This window comes from Sorex araneus, chromosome 5 (genome assembly GCF_027595985.1).
Source record: "Sorex araneus isolate mSorAra2 chromosome 5, mSorAra2.pri, whole genome shotgun sequence".
Classification (NCBI taxonomy): domain Eukaryota; kingdom Metazoa; phylum Chordata; class Mammalia; order Eulipotyphla; family Soricidae; genus Sorex; species Sorex araneus.
In genome coordinates this window covers 92,756,646-92,774,694 of record NC_073306.1, presented here as the reverse complement: position 1 = coordinate 92,774,694, position 18,049 = coordinate 92,756,646, and the positions used below count along the sequence as shown (strand labels likewise).

Here is an 18,049-nt window from a genome sequence, read left to right as displayed (position 1 = left end):
ACAATGCATAGCACATCAGCTTTTCTGGTTGCTTCCCCTCTTTCTCACTGTAAGGTGACTCAGACCCCTCTTTCTCACTGTAAGGTGACTCAGACCAGTCATTATTTTTTGTCTTATAACATTGTTGTAGGAGCTAGAGAGATAATATAGTGGTTTGTAAGTGGCTGACCCTGATTCGATCTCTGGTACCCGTATGGTCTACTGAACCTTTCGAGGTGCGATTCCTGAGTGCAGAGCCAGAAGTAAGTCCTGAGCACAGCCAGGTGCAGCTCCCAAACCAACCAACAGACAAGCAAGATTGTTGCAGGAAATTGGGAACGGTGGTGGTGGGGAGGCTTTCAAGCACTGCTTAAGAGTCACCAGGGTCCCACTGAACCTGGTCAGTAGTTCAATGCAAGGGATGGAGATTGTGGTGCCTCTCAGACTCCATAGTCCTAGAAATTACCCAGGTCACTTTGGCAGTGTTGGGAGCCTTTGAACCACACCCAGCAGTGAAACGTGTGGTGCTGAGAATTGAACCCTAACAGCTGCACTCTCTCTCAATCCCTATAGGAAATGTTTGAAACAGGATTAACAAAGCCCTGTTGCTTTGGAGGCATACAGAAGACTGCCTTTCCATAGCAGGGTGCGACAGAGAGGAAACCAGGGACATCTGTGCTCACCCAGACAGAGCTGGTCTGGCCTCCCCCACCTCTGTGCTGTATGTGAGTGCCCTAGACTCTCAAAGCTGGGCGCTCATAATGTTGGTGCCTTCAGGACAATGTGTGTAAAAGGCTGTATGTCCAGTAAAGAGTAGCAGTTACTAACAGTGATAGTGTTTTCAAATGTGTGCAAGCCAGATGATTTAATACCTACCTCAGCATTTATTTCAGAAAACAGAATCCATAACAATCCAAGGCATTGAATTTTTTTTTTTATCAGTGTGTTGACAAGGGCTGGAGCAATAGCACAGCAGTAGAGCATTCACCTTTCATGCAGCCCACCCATGTTCGATTCCTCCGCCCCTCTCAGAGAGCCCGGCAAGCTACCGAGAGTATCGCGCCTGCACAGCAGAGCCTGGCAAGCTACCTGTGGCATATTGGATTAGCCAAAAACAATAACAATAAGTCTCACAATGAGAGATGTTACTGGTGCCCACTCGAACAAATCGATGAGCAACGGGATAACAGTGACAGTGACAGTGTTGACAAAAATCAACATGGAGCTAATATTCTTCTGCCTGGGAGAGAAAGACAAGAAACAAATACATATAAAATGTCCTATATTCGATGGTGATAAATTAAGTAGGGAATAGGGAGAATTGGGGAATAGGCTGTGATTTAAGGTTAGGATTCAGGGCTAGAATAATAGTGCAGAAGGTAAGGCGCTGGGTCCAAGATAGAATCTCCAGTATCACATATGATCCCTGAGCCGATATCACCTGAGGTTGCTTTTAAGCACAGAGTTGGAAATGGCCTCTGAGCACTGCTTGGTGTGGTCCCTTCCCCATTCCCCAAAACTCCCAAGATCAGGGTTTCAGAGATGGCCCCTGTGATAAAGATGAACTCTTAGTTAGCTGTAGTTTTATGACCTAAGAGCCTGGTCATACATTGCAAAAGACTATGTACAGGCCCTGCCTGATTAAGTTAGCCAATATAGACAGTACTTGAATAAACCTTTAAAATTCATCTTGACTACATGGGATTTTTATTTTCATCTTTCTTCCATCCTTTTCCACTAATTTTCTGGTTTCTCTCTCAATTTTATCATTTGATACTTGGTATTTGTGTTATTTCCCTTTGCTCTTGAGGGAAGGAATCTCCCATCCCACAGGGAAGGAACTGGCTAGGTCTCTTTGGTTGGAAATGGGGTAGATGATGGCCTTCTCCAGTAACTGTCTTCTTTTCTCTGGTCTAGGATCCATTGGTGGTCTCTTCTTTGCAGTTGGCATTGCCCAGTATGCTCTGTTGGGATACTTTGTCCGTGCCTGGAGAACCCTCGCCCTTCTGGTTAACCTACAGGGAACCATAGTCTTTCTGTTATCATTGTAAGTACTCTTTCTCCTCTGAGTTTTCATTGTGAAGTAGAAAGGATGACCTTGGAGGATGCACGCAGGTCAATGCATGAAGTTGTTCCCTGTCAGAAATTTGAACTGACTTTGGTGAACAACTAAATTCCACGAGTGTAAAAAACTAAAGCACGCCAAGGGGCGTGTGCACTCTCGGGCTCTCCGGGCAGCTCTGTCTCACCACCTGAGTTCAGTGCTCTGGAACCGCAGTGTGTGGACTGGATCTGGACGGCCGTTGGCAAAGGACAGGCAAAGGACAGGCAAAGGAAGAACGAGGACCAAGCTGGTTGCTGATTAGTTACCGTTTATTCAATCTTCCATCTTTCTCATCTCCCGCACTCCCAGCTCCGCTCCGGCCTCTCTCTCCATCTACTGCTGCCTCTCGGAGGTTTCTCTGTCTCTCCTCCTCCTTGTCTCTCCCACCTTGCCCTCTAGGCTACACCCAGCCAGGTAGCAAAATCAACATAAGAAAGCCCTTCCTGAGGGCAGGGCATTCCAAAGCCCTTTCTGACTCTTAAGGTTTTTTTCCTTTCCTTAGTTCAGACACTCATTAGCATCTTAATACTAATTATTTTTGTATGGACACAGCAAGAGATACATTGAGGCTTGCAAGGCAGCTCTCCTGGCAACATCTTGCCACAGATTCAGACCATAGCACTCAGGCCAGATTAATCATTCCTCACCCTAGCAGGGTCCAAATCTAGTTATCACTGTTTGGGTCATGACAGCATTTGTCCATGCCAAGCTCTTAACTTATAGTTAAGCATTAGGCACTTTGGCCAGGCCCATCTTGATGCCAGGGTAGCACACAACTCGCCGCTTGCCCTGGGTCCGTCTCGTCCCTCATCGGGACCCTGCTTTTGGGGGTGCTAGGAAGTAAGGGCAGCTGAGGCTTAGGTCGAGAGAACAGATGCCCAGGAGGAAAATATCATGTAGTCAAAAGACTCCCAGGTTATAGAAGCATAGCATTTGCTAAGGCTTCCTGTGTCCATACAAAAAGGACATTGCTCTGAATAAACTATGCAAAGGACTCAAGGAGAAGAGAAAAACAATATTTGCAAGTCAACAGAACACTAAGAAAGAAGCTACAAATAAACAAAGAGGAATGGGAGCACTGTAACAGGAGTAACCCAATAAACCTAAACTACCTGAGGCTATGTTATCCTACATACGAGTGCTCCAGATGCTTGGTGATTTGGAAGGGAGATAGATGCTTAAGCACTTCAGAATGCAAGTGTTCCTTGTTTAAAAGTAACCTGTCATTAGACTGCAGTTTAGACTTCAAATTGTCTGTATATCCTTCAAATTGTTGATGTCAATCATGTATTTCTCTCTCACTCTAATACTTTAAGCCTAAAGATCCTCAGGCTGAGGCAGACCATGTGCTGATGTGTAACAGGATCATTTGTAGGTTTTAGGCTGTTCATATTGAATATATAATGGCAACTATTCCTACTACAGATGAGTATCATTTCAGATCCCCTGAAAGTGGCCTCTGGAAGAGTCTCAGACTTGGAAAAAATCTTTGGAGTGCATGAACTTAAAACAGAAAAAGGATGATTTCCTTTGTAGGGTTCTACAAAATGTTTATGCTTTAAATTCTGTAAAGTGAACCACCGACTTAACCTACTTTACTGGGATTTTTGATCTGTTTATGAAAGGTTTCCTCCTGAGGTGGCACTGATTTGAAAGGTTTTGATCATTAAAATATTGGGCGTAAATACAATTTTCAGTTGTGGGGCCAGTTTTCTTCATGGCATACAGAGAGGGATAGATGTAGCACAATTTTTATTCAGGTAGCTCTCTTTCATCTAGCAGTTCCTTGAAATTTAGTGGGATTAAACTGAAATCTATTTTTGTTTGTTTGTTTTTGGGACCACACCTATAAGAGCTCAGAGTTAAATCCTGGCTCTGGGCTCAGGGATTATTACAGGTGATGCTCAGGGGACCATATGGGTTTCCTGGGGAATCAAACCACAGTCAGTCATGTGCAAGGCAAACACCTTGTACTATCTCTCCTGGCCCAAACTAAAATCTTTTTTATACCCACTTTTAATGTAAGAGAATTGTTAAGTGCAAAAATAGTAGAAATAGTTCAGTTATATTTTAAAAGAGAAAATTTATTTAACTGTGAATTAGAGTGAAATAGTTTTGTTAGCATGGCAAACTAACCGGGTAGAGCGATAGCACAGGGGTAGGGCGTTTGCCTTGCATGTGGCCAACCCGGGTTCGATTCCTCCACCCCTCTCGGAGAACCCGGCAAGCTACTGAGAGTATCCCGCCCACATGGGCACGGCAGAGCCTGGCAAGCTACCCTTGGTGTATTCGATACGCCAAAACCAGTAACAACAAGTCTCACAATGGAGACGTTACTGGTGCCCGCTCTAGCAAATCGATGAGCAATGGGATATGCAAAAAATATCTGCCAGGGGGTGACCTGGGGAAGAGGCCTGGCAGTTCTCCCCATTGGCAGCCCCCTGGGTTTGGGGGTTCAGTCCCGGGCTGCTTGCCCAGCCAGAGAAGCCCGGGCCAAGGGGCAGATGGAAGAGGAAATGAGGGTCAAGCTGGCTGATTGATCAATTGCCGTTTATTCCATTCACTCCACGGGACTCCTCCATCCTGCTCTCTAAATCCTCCTTCACTCTGGATTCTGCTGCTTAAACCTCCTTCACTAGTCTCTCCCCCTACTTGTCTCTCTCCACCTTGCCCTCTAGGCTACACACAGTCAGGTAGCAAAATCAACATAAGAAAGCCCTTCCTGAGGGCCAGGCATTCCAAAACCCTTCCTGACTACCAGCAGGAAAAATACCTCTTAAGGTTTTTCTCTTTTCCGTAGTCCAAGAACTTATTCACATCTTAATACTAGTTATTTTTGTATGGACATAGTTAAGACATACATTGAGGCTTGTGGGGCAGCTCTCCTGGCAACATCTTGCCACAGACTCATACTACAGAGCTCAGGCCAGATTAATCATTCCTAACCCTAGCAGGGTCCAAATCTAGTTATTTCTTTTTGGATCATGACAGCATTTGTCCATGACCAAGCTCTTAACTTAAAGTTAAGAGGCACTTTGGCCAGGCCCTTTGGCCAGGCCCATCTCGATGCCAGAGTAACATATAACTCACCACTTGCCCTGGGTCCATCCCATCCCTCGTCAGGATTCTGCTTTTGGGGGTGCTAGGAAGTAAGGGCAGCTGAGACTTAGGTTGAGAGAACAGATGCCCAGGAGGAAAATATCATGTAGAGTCAAATGACTCCCAGGTTAACAAGAGCATAGCATTTGCTACAGTCTTCCTGTGTCCATACAAAAGGGCATGGCTCTGAATAAACTATGAAAGAAGTTACAAACAAATGCAGAGGAATGGAGCACTGTGAAGGGAGCAACCCAGTAAACCTAAACTACCTGAGGCCATGTTATTCTACAGATAGTGATAGTGAAGTGGCAAACTAACATTTTATTAACTTGTGAATTATAAATTTGGGGAATAAACTGATACCTAGCTTACTTCCCCGAGTTAATAACATTCCTGTAAATATTAGTAGAAAATGATCTTTTTAATACTCTCACCTCCCATCTTACTTTCAGTAGTAGTACATTAATGGATGAGCTATTCTGCTTTTCCTGTGCTGAATTTGTAATATGAATTTGTTATTGCATAGTGCCCGGTGGGGACATACACTCACTGAGAAATGAACTTGGGTTATGAAAAACAAAGAGAAAAAAAAACAGAATTAAAAATACATGTTTGAACTGTTAGTCCTACAATATCTGGTGTTCCACAGTCAGCCACCAATTTATCTTTCCTGATTCTCTCCCACCTTCTTTCCCAGAGCCTCTGTGCCAGGCACATGAAGCTGTTTGTTGGCGCCAGTGCACATGTTACGCTTTTCTACTTTTATACCTCCTGCTTACTGCTGCACCTGCTCTTTCATTGCTTTGTTGTCTTTTTCTTTTTAAAAAAATTGCATTCAGACATCATTAGTTTATAACATTATTTGAGCTCTAGGAATACAGTATTAGCATTCAGCATTTGTGTGCACTATATCAGCATCAAAAGACTAGTTTGAATCAGAAAGATAGTACAGGGGTTAAGATTCTTGCTAGCATGCAACTGAACTCAGTTTGATTCTCAGCATTACATGGTCCCCCAAACACACAGCAAAAAGCAGTCTCTGACCACAGCCTATTGTGATCCCAATTCTCCTCATCCCCCAAAAAGACTAATTTCCATTTACCACAATACAAGTGGACCCCTTTGTCAGTTTCACACATTCCCTTCAACCTTTTGTAACCACCTGTTGTCTAAGAGTTTTTGTTTCAGCCTGTTTGCTCTGTTGCTTTATATGAATGGAATGACTCACTTAGCAGAATGCCTTCAGATTTAATCCATGTTGCCACAAGTGTTAAGATTTTATCATTTTTTTTAAATCGCTGAGTAGGGTCCAGTATTATGTGTATATACCAAATCCTCTTTATCCACTCCTGCATTTGTGGATAGAGTTTTAATTTCTTAGCTGTTGTCAGTAAGACTGCTGTGACTATGAATTAGTGTTTCCATGGTCTTCAGACAAGTCCCAGAAGTGAGATAGATACATTAGATAGTATTTCTAGTCTTAATCTTTTGAGGAATCTTCATACTGTTTTTCATACAGCCTATTGGACATGCAAACTGGACATACTGACTGCACCAGTTTGCATGTCCAATAGGCTGTACATTTGGAGCACCCCTGTACCTGGTATAATCTTTGCAAATATTTTCTCCCATTCAGTAAAATGCCATTTTTGTTTGGGAGGGGGTGAAGCTGCTTTCGCTGTGAGGAAGGTTTTGTTTGTTTGATTTTAGTTTGAGGTAGTCATTTTTGCTTTTGTTTTTTCTTGCCATTGAAATAGTGTTTACAAAAGATCTTGAAGGCTCATGTCATGGGCCCTGTCACCTATGTTTTCTTCTACATATTTTATAGTTCTAGATATATTTTGTCTCTAATCCATTTTGAAATAAATTTTTAATGAATGGTTTAAGACATTGTCTAATTTTATTCTTTAGTATGTGGCTTTCCAGTTCCTCCAACACTGTTTATAAAGAGAATTTTATTTATCTATTGAATGTTATTGGCTGCTCTTGTAAATAGCTCTGTTCCAGTGATTGACCACACTTTTCATATTTAATCAATAGCTTTTCCAGTTGCGCATTGCTGTCCCTCTGAACCTTTCCTTACCAGGCCTCCCACACCTTTTTATTTTTCCTCTAAATTTTGCAACTCTGACCCTGTGTCTTTGGAGTACCCCTCTTCCTTCCACCTGTCATTGCCCCATCTCTTCACCTGCACCTTAGTCTTTCCTAGTACTAGACCGGAGAGCCTCCCACAGCGTAGAATAGATCTAATAGATCCTTCCTATTAGAAAGAACTTGAGAACTAAGCCTCCCTCAACAACAAAACACATTGTTTTAATTCTTTTACTATAACATCATCATTTGCCATGAAAAGTCCTCATGCTCACATTAATTGATTAAATTATTTCATTTTAAGAATAAGTGCCATTGATTGAGTTACAAAGTATCACATCTTTTGAAGAAAGTCCAATGTGTTTATTGAGTTTATTGAGTAGCCATACTATTAAATTAGCATTGTAACATTTTTAAATGAAATCACCATGAATTACAAAGTTACAAAGATATGTATGATTGAGTGTCAGGCATACAGTGTTCCAACACCAATCCCTTCACCAATGTCCACTGCCCTCCACCAGTGTCTGCAGTTTACCTCCCACCTCTCAGCCTGCCTCTTTGGCAGGCATTTTCCCCTTCACCCCGACCCCCATAGCAAACTTCCTGAATATGGCCACAATATAGAGAAGATACAGCATGTGCCAAGAAAGCATGTGCTTTCTTTCTCTTTCACTATTGTCCTGCTTTGTGTGTATAATTTCCACATGTTGGGATATATGTACCAAATCTATCTATTGGCAGTAAGGTAAGTCTTTGTATTAGAAGATTCATTGACTTCTCAAAATGTGAAGAAATAAATGGTCCTAATTTTACATAATTAAGATAATCCCTTTGCCAAGTAGAAATGGTTTAACTAACTCAGGGTGAAATTTCCAAAGTCCAAATATCTCTCCAATATCATCTTCAAAAGTGGTTTGTATGGGCTGGAGAGATAGTACAGCAGGCAGGGATGCACCTTGCATGTGGTTCCCGGCACCCCATGTAGTCCCCTGCGACAGGAATCATCCCTAAGTGCAAGCCAGGAGTAAGCTCTCAGCACCACGGGGAGTGGCCAAAAGAGAAATGATTTATAGACTTTAAAAAGTAATGTGTTTGGCTTATAAACAGTTCAGAAAACACAGTGGAGTTCAAGGGGTGGATGGAAGATGATAGAAATTACCCAGTATTAACAACTGTTAATAATTTGGCTCTTTTCTTGTTGATTCTCACTTCTCCCAGCCCTAAGTTATAATTTTTATTCTAATATGCTTTCTAGCATTTTACTTGCTATTTCAGACTAATTATTTGCCCCAGTAGCCTTACATTTGCCCTTCTTTGCATTTAGATTTAATCTGGTGGCTTCCATAGATCTCACTTACGGACTTGTGAATTGGGTTAATTGGTCCATTTGATGTCCATCCAACCTAATGGCCAGAGCTTGCTTATTTACCCCCATGTTAGTAATAATCAAATGGCAGCAAAGAAATTAACAAATTTTCTTGGATATTATATATCTTTGTTTCGGCTTTTGTTGCCCATACAGAATTTCACATGACTATCTCCCTAGTAGCAGGATTCCTGGGAAAATTCCTGCCCACCCATGCCCATGTCTTTCCTCTGGGCACTCATTCCCTTGCTCGAGACAAAATAAAGCTGCTTCATTGGTAATTATAAATGGACTGGCTGTCCATGAAGTTCCAGTTCCACATGTTTGTTGACACTTCATTGTCCTTACTAAATGACATGGAAAATTCTAAATGGCACTTAAACAGCCAGAATTTTAAGCAAATAATGTCAAATTAGTTCAAAAGGTACTGTGTTTAGTAAACAAAGTTTCTATGTTCCTGCCCTGTCTCTGCCCAGTCCTCTAGTTCATAACTAATACACAGGATCTAGGTATTGAAGCCAAAGATTTTGTAATTAGGGGAGAAAATAACTTTTTTTAGCTAAGTTAAACAGAAAATTTAACTTTTATTCTTTAAAATCTTAAGGGTTCTGGGTATGTCCACTAGACATATTAAAACAAAACCTGATTTGAGTACTTTGAAGTGGTAAGTGCTCCAAAGTAATAATGTAATGAAGTATTTTCTTTTGTCTTTGTTCCGTTTTCCCTTGTTTTTATGGGACCATACTCCTGCCAGTGCCTTGGAAGGGAAGATCTCGGGTCTAGGGGCCAATTGCCTTACCTTCCGTATGATATCTCTTCCCGCACCTTTTTTTATTCTAAAAATAATCTCTCACATTAATTGCACAGCAATCTATTAAAAATTGTCTTCTAGAGAGATAGTAAAGATTTTTTTCTGTATTTGAGATGATTTTTCTGAACTCAAAATAATTACTATCCATGTAGCATGGTTCTAATAATGCTTGAATCTAATTGAGAGCACTATCTCTACCTGTGCTTATTAATGAAGAATTTGTACTATTCAGAGTTATAGACTGAACTTGTCCTTTATTAAAATGTACATAAGGGCCAGAGTGATAGTACAGTGGGTTGGGCATTTGCCTTGCATGTGGCAGACCCGGGTTTGGTCCCCAGCATCCCATATGGTCTCCTAGCACTGCCAGGAGTGATTTCTGAGTGAAGAGCCATCAGTAAACCCTGAGCATCTCCAGGTATGACCCCCAAAAAAGAAAAAAAATTTAAGAAAATGTACTTAATAATAAATACAGGGACTGGGAGATAGTACAGCAGGTAAGGTGCATGACGTGTATGCAGCCCACTTGGATTCAATCCCCGACACCCCATATGGTCCACCAAACCTGCCACAACTAATCACTAAACACAGGGCCACAGTTGGTGTGTCCCCCCAAAATTATATTTTAAAGTAGATACGTACTGTGTAAAAATAAAAATAAAAAGAATGGGCGCGCAGGCGGCGAGGCAGGCGAAGGAAGGAAGAAGGCCAAACTGGTTGTTCGATCGGTTTATTTCATGTCCATCTCCATTCTCCTCTGATTCTCCTCCTGCTTCTTTCTCCCCCATCCTACTTCATTCTCTCTCTCTCTGCCCCTCTCCCGGCTCTCGGTCTCTCTCTCGATCTGTGGATCTGGCCCCCGTGGATCTGGCCCCCGTGGATCTGGCCCCATGGATCTGGCCCCCATGGATCTGGCCCCCATGGATCTGGCCCCCAACCCACTCTTACAGCCTAGTTAAATCTCCCCAGCATGAGGGGGTTGGGGCATACACATAGGTGTGGTCAGCAATAGGGTAAGGTTCTTTTCCCTCAGGGGATGCTTCTCCTAGGACTTAATTCTCTATCAGCAGGAGGATCCACCCAAGGGCGGAGTCCCATGAATGTGTTTCTCTTCTCCTCAGCCAGCAAACATATAAGAATTCATAATATTAATTATTTTGTATGGACACAATAAGAGATGCATTAAAGCTTATAGAATTGCTCTCCTGGGGCCATCTCAATCTCAGACTACAGTGCTCAGGCCAGATCAGTCTTTCCTATCCCTGGCAGGGTCCCAGTCTCATAATTACTATTGGATCATGACAGCATTTGTCTATGATCAAGCTCTTAACTTATAGTTAAGAATTAGGCACTTTGGCCAGGCCCATCTCGATGCCAGGGTAGCACATAACTCACCGCTTGCCCTGGATCCTTCCCGTCCCACGTCGGGGACCCTACTTTGGGGTGCTAGGAACTGAGGGCAACTGAGGCTTAAGTGGAGAAAGCAGATGCCCAGGAGGGAATATCGAGGCCAATTAAGTCTTAAGTTACAAAAACATAATATTGTCTTCTTGTGTCTATACAAAAAAGACATAGCTTTAAAGTAAATTATTCAAAAGGCATAAAGAGGAGAGAAAGGCAATGTTATAATATTCAGTGTCCTAGGAAGTTCTGACCTTACCAATTAACAGAGTTTGATTAAGGGAAGAGCAGATAAACTGGTAGAATTGGTTACAGATAAACAAAAGAATGGGAGTGACTCGGGAGCACTTTGATGGGTGTGACTGATAAACCTAAGCTCCTAGTGGCAAGGGGAAAGGACAAACCAATGATATCCAACAACGTACCTGCGATCCTGCAACTTTGCAAAAACTTTCTTGATTTCCAGTCATCAAGGAGAGCCCTGTTTAGCCTTACAGGCATTAGGTTTCCTTCTTTTCCTCTTCTACTTATCCTTTGGGAGGCTCAAACTTTACAAACAGTTACAAACTTACAAACTTTCATGTTTGCATTTCAGTCATACAGTGATCATTTACATTCCTCCACCAGTGCCCATTCTTCTCCACCAATGTTCCCAGTATCCTCCCACCACCCCCACCCCATCTGCCACCACCCCACCCCGCCTCTGCGGCAGGGCATTCCCTTTTGTTTTCTCTCCTTTTGGGTGTTGTGGTTTGCACAATAGAGGTATTGAGTGGCCATCATGTTTGGAATATAGTCTACTTTTGGCACATATCTTTCAACCCAAATGGGTCCTCCAAACACCCTTTACTTGATGTTCCCTTCTCTATCTGAGCTGCCTTCTCCCCCAGCATGTGAGGTCAGTTTCCAAGCCATGGAGCACACCTCCTGGTCCTTATCTCTACTATTCTTGGGTGTTAGTCCCCCACTCTGTTACTTTACATTCCACAGATGAGTGCAATCTTTTTTGTGTCACTAATTATCAGGGAGATGCAGATCAAAACAACAATGAGATATCATCTCACACCACAGAGACTGGCCCACATTCAAAAGAACAAAAGTAACCAGTATTGGCACAGATGTGGGGAGAAAGGGACTCTCCTTCACTGCTAGTGGAAATGCCAACTGGAAAACAGTATGTACGATTCTCAAAAAATTAGAAATTTAGCTCCCATTCAACTCAGCAATACCATTCCTGGGAATATATCCCGAAGAGGCAAAAAAGTATAGTAGAAATGACATCTGCACTTGTATTTTAATTGCAGCACTGTTTACAATAGCCAAAACGTGGAAAAAAACCCGAGTGCCTGAGAACAGATGACTGGCTAAAGAAACTTTGGTATATCTACACAATGGAATACTATGCAGCTGTTAGAAAAGATGAAGTCATGAAATTTGCATATAAGTGGATCAACATGGAAAGTATTATATTAAGTGAAATGAGTCAGAAAGTGAGGGACAGACATAGAAAAGATTGCACTCAACTCAGATAGAGAAGGGAACACCAAGTAAAATGTGGTTGGAAGCCATGCTGGGGAAGGGTGATGCGTGCTGAATGTAGACTAGAGACTAAACACAATGGCCACTCAACATCTTTATTGTAAACCACAACACCTAATTAGAGACAGAGAACAAAAGGGAATACCCTGCCACAGTGACAGGGTGAGGTGGGGGGGGAGTTGGGATTGGGGAGGGTTGGAGGGATGCTGGGTTTATTGGTGGTGGAGAATGGGCACTGGTGAAGGGATGGGTTCTCGAACTTTGTATGAGGGAAACATGAGCATGAAAATGTATAAATCTGTAACTGTACCCTCACGGTGATTCACTTATTAAAAAATAAATTTAAAAAAATTTAAAAAATAAAATTTCTAAGGTTTGGTAATAAGAAAAAAAAAAAGAAAAGATTGCACTCATCTGAATATAAAGTAACAGTGTGGGAGACTAACACCCAGGAGGCTCAAACTTTAAAACGAAACAGGAATCGCATCCCATCTGGGTGGGCTGTCTCCTCTGGCCCCTGTACCTGTCTGAGCACACGGCCTCTTGTGATGTCTCCTGCAGGTCCATCCCTGAGTCGCCCCGTTGGTTGTACTCCCAGGGCCGGCTGCGTGAGGCCAGTGCAGCCCTCTGCCTGATCGCCAGGAGAAACCGCAGGCTCAAGGGCACATTCACACTGACACGGCCGGTGCATCGCAGCTGTGAGCAGACAGGAAGCTTCCTCGATCTGTTTCGTCACCGGGTTCTCTTGGGGCACACTCTCGTCCTGATGTTCATCTGGTAATTATATCCAAGGCTGTTGGGGTGACCTTCTGCCCAGATTGCACAGAATGTCTTGATAATCTCTCCCTTCATCAGGGTCATAGAAAATGTTGCTTCTGGCTGTTACCTTGGGTTGTTCTCATAAAAACAAGGAGCCTGTCTCTTAACCTGCAGTGTGTTTGCTCACCTCTGGTTTTGCAACGACTCCTGCAGGAGAAGAGATGGTGCATGACAAAGGTTAACTGACCCTGTGTAAGTAGGTATCAGAACATGTCTTTCCCATGACGTATTTCTTATAAATAGTTGAGTCCCCTGAACACGCCCCAATAACAGCAACAAGATGGAGAGCAAGCAAGCCTACCAGAAACAGCCATTTCTAAAGAGCATTTTCCAGCAGTGCTGGATTTTGGATTGGGTTGGATAGCACCTTCTGGTTGCAATGACCTGTGCCATATTTTTTATATTATTCTTACTCATTGGGGTGGGCCAAATGTTACCCCAGGTTCAAATGGGATTCTGAGAGTTTGGACTAACAGACCCTGTGCCACATGGACAAATCAGTGAAGAAGATTAGTACTCTCTGCACCTGATTTTCAAATGTAATTTATTCTAACCTGCCTCCTACAGTGCACTCAGCATTAATGTAAATTCTGTGGACTAATTAAAGAATGAGGTTGTAACCGGGAGAAATGAAGAAGCAAGTCATATGTGCATTGTGGAGTGCAAGTGGATTTTCATTCACATTCTGCTCCAGTACTGTAAATGTCATGTGATTCAGTAGTGCCTTGCTTCTAAAACTATGGGTGTGACGTCCCACACAGGCTCTTCAAGCCCGTATTCTCCCTTCAACACCTATCTCACTCACTTGTCTCAGTGTCTCTTTGCTTTTTCCCACTCTGGAGAAGTCTATGTTCTCTCTTGAACACTTACTTTCTCTCTTTCTCTCCCCTCACATCTAAATAAATTTAAATAAAAATACCCTGCTTCACAAATTTTTTTTTTAAATTAAGTCCATTAAGATGCCATGTAACTGAATGGAGCTTGAGGGGTGCAGGGGCACAAAAAACTTGGCAGCAATTAAAAGTTTCTGATCACAAAATAACCCAAAATTAATTCATATTAATGTAGTAAGTGCAGGCTCTTCCTGATGGTGTCTCCCATGTTGAATTTCTCAAGCAAAAAGGGATTACCCGTGAAACAAGTTTAAAAATCTGTGTAGTGGCCAGAGAGACAGTCCAGGGATTAAGGTGCTTGCTTTGTATGCAACCACCCCAGATTTGATCCTCAGCATTGTATATGGTCCCCAAGCACTGTTAGGAATGGCTCCTGAGCAGAGTCAGGAGTAAACCCTGTGCCCACCAGGCGTGGCCCCCAAAAGAGGTCCTTCAGGGGGACATAAACATTCTACTTTCTGACTGAAAAGATTATGATAATATAGTTTGTATGTATATGCCATGAAGGCTGTTTGGAAACCTACATATTCTTTTTTTTGGAGGGGGGCTCCTGGTGGACTACACCTGGTGATACTCAGGACTTAACTTCTAGCTCTGTGCTCAGGGATCACTCCCCGTGGGCTCAAGGTTGTTGGGTTGTTGGGATTGATTCCAGATTAGCTGCATGTAAGGCAAGAGCTCTAATCAAGATATTATTTCTCTAATCCAGAAAACCTACGTTTTCGCTGGGAATAAAGGAGAAAAATTTCAAAAGATGATTGTATGTATAAAACTAGGCGAACAGCAGATGTAAAACAAGACCCCACAAACAGATGTTTTTTGTATCTAGACTCTGCTGCTGCACTATTCAGTGCCAGAGTATGGTTGGCTTTTTCATCCCAGCACTAGCAGCCCTGCAGTATCACAGATGCATTAGCAGACACTGAGCGAAGGACTCCAGCCTGGAGGCATGGAGAATAAGGGGATCTTCAAAGGCCTAATTTGACAACACAGCATAGAACCTACCAATATATGATGCTACCTGCTGTCAAGTAAATAAATACTAAGAAAGTTCAGGTATTTAGAGATTTATAAAACTTTGCACCAAAGTCTCTGCCCCCAAGGAAGCACCTGCTTTATATTTCCTCTTGTCATGAAGGTTTGTGGTATTTTTTTTTCCCCAGGAATACTAATATTGGGTTCTAGCCTTCAGGGGATAAAAATCAGACAAATGAAACTTAGAGCCAGGAGAATCCCTTGCTTATTGTCTGTCTTATACAGCTAGAGGATCTCATCTCAAATAAACTTCTCCCCCCCCCCCAGGCTCAGATTGTTAAAATACATGATAATAGAGGAAAAGCCGTTGCACAAATTGCTGTTCTGTTTGAAGATGCTGTCAAACTTGAGAATCTCTTCTGTGGGTCTGTCATTGGAGAAAGGCTTAACTGGGAAGCAGAATGAGACCTCTGTGTTTAGCCTTCAGTCCTTGACTGCTTCCCCCAGTAGTATTTTTAGATTAGTTCCTTAATGCCTTAAATATACCATTAAATATTATGCTAGCATTTTAAAATTCTGCTGGGGACCCATAAACAGGATTGCAATGATTTTAATGGCTACAGTCTTGCATCCCAGTGACTAACTCTGCCACCAGGAAAACTTGGGAGCAGAGTCCCAGCTTTGACATCTGGGCTGTGGGAGCTTGACTTGGTTTTACCCCACCCCTCTCCTAACATCTCTCTCACCACCAGCTGGCCACTAAACTTCTCTAGTGCCTGTATTGATGCTGTTGGTTTGTGTCTGACTAGGCTCCATCACAATTTATTCTGAATAGGTGTGTGTGTGTGTGTGTGTGTGTGTGTGTGTGTGTGTTTTAATTCCATGCAGAAATTCCTTCACTGGGATGCATAATGGAAATGCAGAATAGCACACATTAGCATACATGTCACATTAGGAATGGCATTATGTGCGAGTCTATTCTCTAGTGCAGGTAAAGAGGGTGGTTAGCATCTTTTTTATAGGGCCCTGAGGGAATGGCTCGATGTTGGAGTACCTGTCTTGCATGGATACGGCTGAGAATTGGATCCGCAGCATTGCTGGGGCCAACACAACAACCCGATGTGCCAACCTCTGACATCACAACAACAAAGGGAAACTAAATTGGCTTAGATCCCTGATTTCACCCGAAAATTAATTTTAGTAAATGGCATGAGTTTATATGCATCACTCTGCTGCAAGATGCTGGGAGGAGAGGGGGGAACACAACCAGCTCCATGCCACCTTGTATCCTTGTACACAGTGTCCTATCTGCCTCATTGTTCCTTGTCTTTGTCAAATGACTGAGAGTCCCAACAGCCAGCCTTGCAGGTAGCTGCCTCACATACAGTGTTTAGCACCAATCCCATCACCAGTGTCAATTTCTTTCCACCAGTATCACCAGTTGAACCCATTTTAAATGGCCCAAGGCACAGGCCTGCATCCTACTTGCACAGAGATGGATAAAAGAAATCTTTTCCTCTCCTGTCTGATTTTATTATAGTCAGAACTCATTTGATGTTTTCTTAGTAAAACCAAAAGGACATAAATGGGAATTTCCCTCTTTGGTAAAAACTTGTTGAAGTGATGTGCAAACACAAATGGACAAACTTCCAAACCCCAAGAGGTTTACTATTGGTAGATAAATGCAGTTTCTAAAACCTATTTACGTATTCATGGAGCTGATTTCTGGTTTTGGTTTTGTTTCCTTTTTAACAATATGGGCTTCTTTCATGTCTTCTACTTTGAGAAAACCCCAAGCAGGAGCTTCAAGGTGGCACGGGGCTTCTGAGTTCCTAGACATTTGGAGGGAGGGTCCATGCCCGCACAACATTTGCCCTCCAGGCAGTGCTCAGGAGGTGTCCCGGCAGTAGTGGGCAGCCCATACTAATGGCTGCTCAAAGGGCCCTTCTCTGTTTGATCCTCTAAAGAAGATACCACCTCTGCCATGGCACCTGTCTTCTTTTTCTTATCCTAGGGGTCTACTGAATGCCTGATGAGAAAACCTGGGCAAGGAGTCAGAGTGCTACTGTCCATCTCAGTACTTCTTAGTCCGTATGCACAAGGTCATCCTCTGTTGGCTTTCTCATCTGGAGCACTTACTAGAGTGATCTTTGTGTACTATCCCAACAAATGCCCATGGCATATATCATAAAATTGTTGAGTTGAGGGCCAGGGAGATAATACAAAAGCACTTGCTTCGAATGTAGCTACAGTGACTATAGTTGCAACCCTGGTTTGAATCCCTGGTACCACATATGTCCCCCACACATCCTGAGGAGTCACTCCCTAGCATAGAACTAGGAATAGCCCCTGAGCACTGCTGGACCCACGTGACTCAAACCCTCCCTACCTTCTCAAATGCTGAATTAAAATAATGTAATAGAGTCATCGTCTTCTATTAAAACCTGGAAATGCTTGCTCAAAGCACAGTTTAAAAAATGATTATGGTAGCTCAGATAACATGGTTACAATAATGTGAATGTGAGGTGCACAGTTCCCCTAACTCATTGCAGCTTGGTTTTTCAGGGACTAGCTGCTCATTTGCTTTCTCTAGTCTGGAGAAATCCTGTCCAAGGACCCCTTGTGTTTTGTTCCTTTCTTGTTATAGAAAATTAGGGGGTAAAAGACTTGGGAGAGTCAAACTTATTGCTTGTGACAGATCCGTTATCTTGGTTCCTCTCTGTCAAATCCACCATATCCTTTTTTTGTTGTGCTTCTTGTCTTTTACCCCAATTGCAGGTTTGTATGCAGTTTGGTGTATTATGGCTTAACTCTGAGTGCAGGGGACCTCGGTGGAAGTATTTATGCCAACCTGGCCTTATCTGGCCTCATAGAGATTCCATCTTACCCTCTCTGTATCTTCTTGATTAATCGGAAATGGTGAGTACAGATGACTGTGGTGGGCCCCATATGGAATACACATACACTCT

At 42.8% G+C, this 18,049-nt stretch overlaps 1 protein-coding gene across 1 annotated transcript in view; it reads left to right on the top strand.

Annotated features, from left to right (window-relative positions):
• The window catches only part of SLC22A15 (solute carrier family 22 member 15), a 107,463-nt gene that overhangs the window by 66,940 nt on the left and 22,474 nt on the right, over positions 1–18,049 (top strand). Inside the window, exons 5-7 of the mRNA XM_055139654.1 lie at positions 1,897–2,026; positions 12,955–13,170; positions 17,859–17,999. Coding sequence (XP_054995629.1) covers positions 1,897–2,026; positions 12,955–13,170; positions 17,859–17,999 — 487 coding nt within the window. The remainder of the gene's footprint in view (positions 1–1,896; positions 2,027–12,954; positions 13,171–17,858; positions 18,000–18,049) is intronic.